At 44.3% G+C, this 7,261-nt stretch overlaps 1 protein-coding gene across 1 annotated transcript; it reads right to left on the bottom strand.

Annotated features, from left to right (window-relative positions):
• Positions 1-993: 993 nt before the first annotated feature.
• gja10b (gap junction protein alpha 10 b) lies at positions 994-6,582 on the bottom strand. The gene is made up of 2 exons (XM_060906971.1): positions 5,179-6,582; positions 994-1,032 (listed from the first exon to the last, which is right to left on the bottom strand). Exons 1-2 carry the CDS (start codon positions 6,580-6,582, stop codon positions 994-996), a joined length of 1,443 nt encoding a protein of 480 aa, XP_060762954.1.
• Between the last annotated feature and the right edge of the window lie 679 nt (positions 6,583-7,261).

Here is a 7,261-nt window from a genome sequence, read left to right as displayed (position 1 = left end):
GTTAGATACATGTCCCGAAAACCTCATAACAGGTCAACAACCTTCAGTCTGGGGTGGCACAGTGGTGTATTGGTTAGCACGGTCACGTCACAGCAAGAAGGTTCTGGGTTCAAGCCCAGTGGCCAACAGGGGCCTTTCTGTGTGGAGTTTGCGGGTTTCCCCCACAGTCCAAAGGCATGCAGGTTAGGCTAATTGGTGGCTCTAAATTGACAGAGTGTGAATGGTTGTTTGTCTCTATGTGCCAGCCCTGCGATGACCTGGCAACTTGTCCAGGGTGTACCCCGTCTCTCGCCCGTAGTCAGCTGGGATAGGCTCCAGCTTGCCCGTGACCTTGCAAAGGATAAGTGGCTATGGATAATGGATGGATGGAACCTTCAGTCTGATGTTTGGTGTTAAGTGGACACGTTTTTGTTAGCTGTTATTTTAGTATTGGAGTAAGAATTGGACATTTTAAACCGTATCCAGTGTGTTGTAATGGGAGAGAGAGAGGGGTCACTCAACATTTACAACATTTAAACAGAAGAAATGCAAAGAGCAGATACTGTAGTAAAGTTGCATTAAATACATACAAAAAAAGCTTTTTATTCTAAGCCAGGCTTTAAAAGGCTTGCTTTTTCAAGACAGGAAGACTATATATAAAATCGCCAAAGAAAAATACTGTCCACTTTCAAAAGACAATTTTCACAGAATTATTGATTATTCAATTCAAAATGAACTTGAGTTCACATTTACATTTGAGGTCAAAGCAGCACGATTTTAATGTGCAAAAATTCCATTGTCTCGAATTAGTTTGTCACAACCAGAAAAATAAACTGTGTATACATGTGTGTGAATGAGGACCAAAACATAATTTAATTCGTAAAGCTCTATGCAAATGGACAATTTTTTTTTCCCACAGAACACAATTAAATAAATATACCAGTAATTGTGCAGCATGCGGTCAACAAAGCCAAAAGTGATGACCTTATTTTTTTTTTTTTGCCTTTTTGGATGTCACTTTTTCATGATTGAAGACAGCTCCAGGATCATGCTCTGAAAGAGGAGGAAAATATTATTATTATTATTATTATTATTATTATATGGAAAGACACTATGCGAGTCATTCTATAATTTGGGGTACATTCCATGTTTGATTTTAAAAAAATGAACAAAAACCTTTCAACTTAATTATTTGAATGAGAACATTTCTCTTATTTAAATCATTGAAATACCTGAATTTATTAATATCCGCAAACATTCCATCAACTCAGCCTACCAGTGACATTATGGGTCAAAAAAGGGAGATTGTCAACTACTGGCCCTTTTCCAATACCCTTTTTCAGCTCACTTCAGCCCGACACGGCTCGCGTTTCGACTACCTCAGAGCAGCACGACTCAGCTCGCTTCAGCCCTACTCAGCACCCAAAACTCGCACGGTTTTGGAGTGGGGCTGAAGCGAGCCAAACCGAGCCAAGTGGGGCTAGGGGCGTGAGGAGACACTCCTCTGTGCACTGATTGATGAGGAGGAGTGTCCTCACATGCCCACACACGCCCCGCGAGCACGCTGGGATCTGTAAACACCGTAAACCCGGAAGAAGAAGAATTACGAGAATTTCTGAACAAGCCACAGCACCAAGACCAGCAACACTAACGACTCCATGTCCTCCATGTTTATTGTTTACTATCCGGGTCGTGAGACTACCGCTTAAAAGGTCACTGATGTCACTGTTTGCGCCACCTAACGACATCACGTGACGTCCACCCACTTTCGCTAACTCCACCCAATGTGTCCACCCACTTCCAGCCAACACGGTTCAGCGCGGTTGTAGTCGAAATGCAACTCCAACAGCCCCGCTCAGCTCGACTCAGCCCAACTCAGCACGGCACGGCTCAGCCCAACTCAGCCGCGTTGGTAGTGGAAAAGCGGCATATGTTACCCAGTAACTGACATCAGTCATCGTGATGCATACACTCACTGGCCACTTTAATAGGAACTTGTTCTTGATTTTAAGATCCCTGTTCTTGACTGCAGGACTGGAACCCAATGTGATCTTCTGCTGTTGCATGCTGAGATGCTTTTCTGCTCACCACGGTTGTAAAGAGTGACTATACAAGTTACTATATCCTTCCTGGCAGCTCGAACTGCTCAATCTGGCCATCTCTCTTATCAACAAGGCGTTTGTTTCCACCCACAGAACTGTCACTCACTCAACTGAGTGTTTTTTGTTTTTCGCACCATTCTGTGTAAACTCTAGAGACTGTTGTGTGTGAAAACCCCAGGAGATCAGCAGTTTCTGAAATACTCAAACCAGTCCATCTGGCTCAAACCAACACCCATGCCACAGTGAAAGAAAGTCAGACTTTGAGATCACAAGTTTTCCCATTCTGATGTTTGAACATTAACTGAAGCTCTTGATTTGTATCTGGGTGATTTGATGTGTTGTGCTGCTGTCGAGGGATCGGCTGATTAGAGAACTGCATAAAACAGCAAGTATGGATGGGTGTTCATACTAATGTCGTATTCCAATTATTATTATTCCAAATATGACAACATTCGGAATTTGATCCAGGTCATGTGGATAGAAACAGTGGATTCTATTTGGATCGTCCGGATTTAGCCTTATTCCAAATTTGTCATTTTACAATTAAGACGTGTGATAAGCTGATATTATTTGGGTTTGAAGAGCATTCTTTGGACTTGCGTACAGCGAATTCGGAATATGAATCACAATTGGGGGTTTTACGGCAATTTGTGACAAGTATGCGCAGCTACACGTAAACAGGAATACTAGTGGAATATTTGTTTTCATTCTCCATGTGAACAGCTGCGTAGGAATATTGTCTTTTTAAGGGCAAAACCCGGAATATTTTGAGCATGTAAATGTTACACCTCATTATTTTCGCATTTAAAAGAACTAAAATGGTGCTTCTGATATCCTTTAAAGTATATTTTACTTGATAGTATATACAGGTTAGAATTTTACATAATATCTTTTCAAACTACAAAAATGACCTGTACGGTAGTTTTAGAATTAAAAAAAAAAAAAAAAAAACCTGTCTTTCATGAGTGTGCTGAATATATATATATATATGTACATCTGAAAAAAAATTCTTAAAATATTATTTTTAAAGGCGGCACGGTGGTGTAGTGGTTAGCGCTGTCGCCTCACAGCAAGAAGGTCCGGGTTCGAGCCCCGTGTCCGGCGAGGGCCTTTCTGTGTGGAGTTTGCATGTTCTCCCCGTGTCCGTGTGGGTTTCCTCCGGGTGCTCCGGTTTCCCCCACAGTCCAAAGACATGCAGGTTAGGTTAACTGGTGACTCTAAATTGACCGTAGGTGTGAATCTGAGTGTGAATGGTTGTCTGTGTCAGCCCTGTGATGACCTGGCGACTTGTCCAGGGTGTACCCGGCCTTTCGCCCGTAGTCAGCTGGGATAGGCTCCAGCTTGCCTGCGACCCTGTAGAACAGGATAAAGCGGCTAGAGATAATGAGATGAGATTATTTTTAAAAACGTCACTGTAGACATGGCAGAATAGACTAGAGCAGGGGTGTCAAACCTGATCCATAAAGGGCCATGTGGCTGCAGGTTTTCATTCCAGCCATGCAGCAGCACCCTGATTTGGCTTATTCAATCAACTGACACACCCACCCTTTAATCAAGGGTGGGTGTGGCTGCAAGTATTTGACTGTGTGAAGACAGTTCAGTTGATTGAATGAGCCAAGTCAGGTGTGCTGCTGCATGGCTGGAATGAAAACCTGCAGCCACAAGGCCCTTTATGGATCAGGTTTGACACCCCTGGACTAGAGACTCCTTAAAATGGTCTTTAAGTAAAAGTGCAGGATTTAATTAAAAAATTATTGCAATGACATCCAGTTTGTCCTTAATGCCCAGGTCAGATGGCAGGCTGCAACTAGTTTTCAACTACTTGCGTCTAGACGCAAGACTAATCTTGCGTGGACGCACGACGATGCAGATAATGGCAAAGTGTTGCAGAGGGTCTTTAGTAGAGGCAGGCTGACACAAGTGGATCATGATCTGTTCGCATTTCAGCTGTGACTCGCTTCCAATCGGTGCAAATAGCAGGTTGACGAATGTAGAGGCACGCGGTCGTGCAACGCTTGACTAATCGCAGCTTGATGCACGGGAAGACAAGTCTTGAGAGATGGCTGCGATCCATCGCAGGTAGACGCAGACTGCACCCGCAAATAGTTTACAACAACCTGCGAGCAGTCTTATGGCCTTATATTTTTTAAAGGTTTTCTGTGCTCTGCGTCAACCTGGACCTAGCTGCGTCTACTTCTAACTGGTTACGTCCTGTCGTAACAGCTTAAAAACTCTGCATCTTGCAATATGTCTGACCACAATGAAGGATTTGACGCAAAACGCCTGCGTCCACCTGCGATCGGTTGCCACCTGACTGATCGCAGCATGCGTCTTTCTGCCGTCTGATCTGGGTATAACATAGCTGAGATACTGAGTCGTGAAAACATCCTTTCCTTTATAAAAAAAAAAAGTCGATGTTTAAGCTTTGCAACGAATATACATACTAACTTCAACCATTGTCGGATTGCTCTATTGAAAATGAATTTTTTTTGTGCTTTTTGATGTGAAATGTACCCCAAATTATAGAATGACTCAAGTACTGGTTCATACAATGCGTTTGATTTATATTACCTAGTGCACCTCCTACATATGTGGTGTTCTTTTCTAACTGAAAAATGTCTGTATTTAATAGTATGACAACACAAACAGTAAATATTTGAACAGGTACCCATCTTACAATTACACTTTTAGAACTAATAATAGGTTCTTTTCATTGTTCAATTTTTTTCTGATTCAAACTTGATTAATTGCAGTAGTTGGAAAATTACTGTGGTACAAGAGGAATAAAGCACTTCAGTATGTGCTGTTGTAGGAAAATAAGCAGCTCTTGGTGGTACCAGGCCACATCACATGACCACATTGTTGATTACTTTCCTTGAACAACATACCCCTGTTGTGGTTTATCCCTTACTTAACTCCCTAATCTTGAATTATTCTAAAAGATGATCACTCCTCTCTGGTCGGGAAACTGTTAACACAGAATTTTAAAGGGATAAGCCAAATGGTTTATAGTTCTAGATTTAACCTTTTAAGAGTGTTCGTCGTTACACACACTTCATGCAGATGACCGTTTTTTGTCCTGAAAATAGGTTCTTACCATTGACATGCGGCGCCCACCGGCAGGCGGAGGGGTCATGGCAGGGCTTTCACTCTGAGCCAGTTGCTTGGCCTCTGACTCTGAGCCACTTTTGGACATTGGACTTTCTAGTGGAATGGCCAGTCTGCTCTCAGAAAGCCCTCGGGACATGAAGCTAGCTTTCCTACCTGTAGGGTAGTGTTCTGGCGAATCACTCTCCTCACTCAGGTCCTTGCATGCACTCACCCGACTTTGCTTGCGTGCAGAGTTCTGAAGGGATGCTGGGATCTCAAGGTTGCTGGCTCTGAGGGACGCTCGAGGTAGCTGAGCAACACCCTTCAGAGGGCCGGATACCTTGGGTCCGGAGTCGTCGCTGCTGGACGAGTGGCCACGGTTGTCCATCGTGGAAGGCCGATCCGTGGCCCCTGGCTGACGGATGGCCTGGATCTCAGGTTGACTCGGGACACGTGCCTGCTTGGGCTGCTCAGATCCAGGAGCATCACTGGTTGGTGCCTCAGGGGTGGGCATGTGGGGTTTCAAAGCTTCCATCTGCCCATCCCTCACTATGGCATAGGATGTTTGGGTCATGTGTGCAAATTTCTGTGGCAAGCAGTCTGCAAGGACACATGCTTGCTGAACCATGGAGTTTTTCTTTGACCTGCAAAGACTCTCATCATCTCCAGCATGCACATTGCCATATATGCTCTGCTTGATCTTTTTCACTCCCAGGTGAAAGATCTCAAAGATGTTTAAGAAGAGGGAAACCCCAGCAATGCCCAGCATGAAGATCATGAAAATATTTTTCTCTGTTGGCCTGGACACGAAACAGTCCACAATGTTGGGGCAAGGGTCTCTCTCGCACTTGTACAGTGGGTCCAGTCCAATACCGTAAAGGGCATACTGACCCAGTATAAAGCCCACTTCCACCACTGACCTGGTTAAAATATGAAACACGTATGTACGCAGTAGGGAACCTCTCAGAGGGGCCTTCCTGACTCTCTTCTGTTCTTCTAGCTTCCTCAGCTCCTTCTCAATCCTTTTGTGTTCGTCCAAGATGCCCTCAATCCCCTCCAGCTCACTTTTGAGCTGAGCTTTCTTCTTGTGCCTCTCCTTCTCCAGAGCACGCAGCCGGTACAGCGCATGACCCATGTACACCAGAGAAGGTGAGGATACAAAGATGATCTGCAGGACCCAATACCTGATGAGAGAAATTGGAAAAGCTTGGTCGTAGCAGACATTCTTGCATCCGGGCTGCTCCGTGTTGCACACGAACTCACTTTGCTCATCATCCCACACATCCTCGGCAGCAACTCCAAGGACCAGCATGCGAAAGATAAAGAGGATGGTCAGCCAGATTTTGCCCACAATGGTGGAATGGATGTGAACTTCCTCCAAGATGCTTCCCAAAAAGTTCCAATCACCCATTTTTGGTTTCACATAGCCTAAAGTTGTACGAGAGTGCAAAACATACACTTAACGTTTGATTCAGGAGGTAGAAAAAAAAGTTACATTGAGCACTACAAAGGGTCCTGTCACCCAATTTGCCTCTCTGGGGGAAACCCTTCAAAGCTCTATGTACCGGTCGTACCCAAAAACCAAGGGGTTTCCTTCCTGGAAAATGCTCCTAGAACTATTAAGACCCAAAAGAATGTTTGAGGAACCCTTCTAAGAGTGAACAAGATAGGAAGACTTACACAATTTGGATTGTTTTAAAGATGACTCTCAGCACCGATTTGCTGTTATGCCGGAGACAACACTAACTCTGCGATTTCGTCCCTTCTTCAGTAAAGCAGGTGAGCTCCTCTCTGTGGGCATAGCTTCAGCAAATGAATCCCAGACCTACTGCACCCAGTGAACTAATACAAGGTTTCTATTGATCTGTGGGTGGCTGGACAGCACCCTCAGGGTAATAGCTGGCACAACTCGGTCACTGAGAACAAAAGGGGAGGGGCACTTGCTAGTCTCAATACCCACCCCTGTAGTCATGCATTGTGATAATCTTCCCTTTTATAACACTGTTACATGAAGTATATAAATATCTGACTAAACACTATTCGAGTCATATTTTGAAGCAGGACTTTTAAGGGCGATGCCCTAGAGTAAA

Source organism: Neoarius graeffei, chromosome 2 (genome assembly GCF_027579695.1).
Source record: "Neoarius graeffei isolate fNeoGra1 chromosome 2, fNeoGra1.pri, whole genome shotgun sequence".
NCBI lineage: Eukaryota > Metazoa > Chordata > Actinopteri > Siluriformes > Ariidae > Neoarius > Neoarius graeffei.
Note: the sequence above shows the minus strand (reverse complement) of the source record. Positions and strands in the feature narration are given on the sequence as shown.

Coding starts and splice junctions, on each gene's coding strand:
- gja10b (XM_060906971.1), bottom strand. CDS start 6,582: ATGGGTGATTGGAACTTTTTGGGAAGCATCTTGGAGGAAGTTCACATC. Junction 1,033..5,178: donor GTGGGCGCCGCATGTCAATG/GTAAGAACCTAT, acceptor CTCCTCTTTCAG/AGCATGATCCTGGAGCTGTC.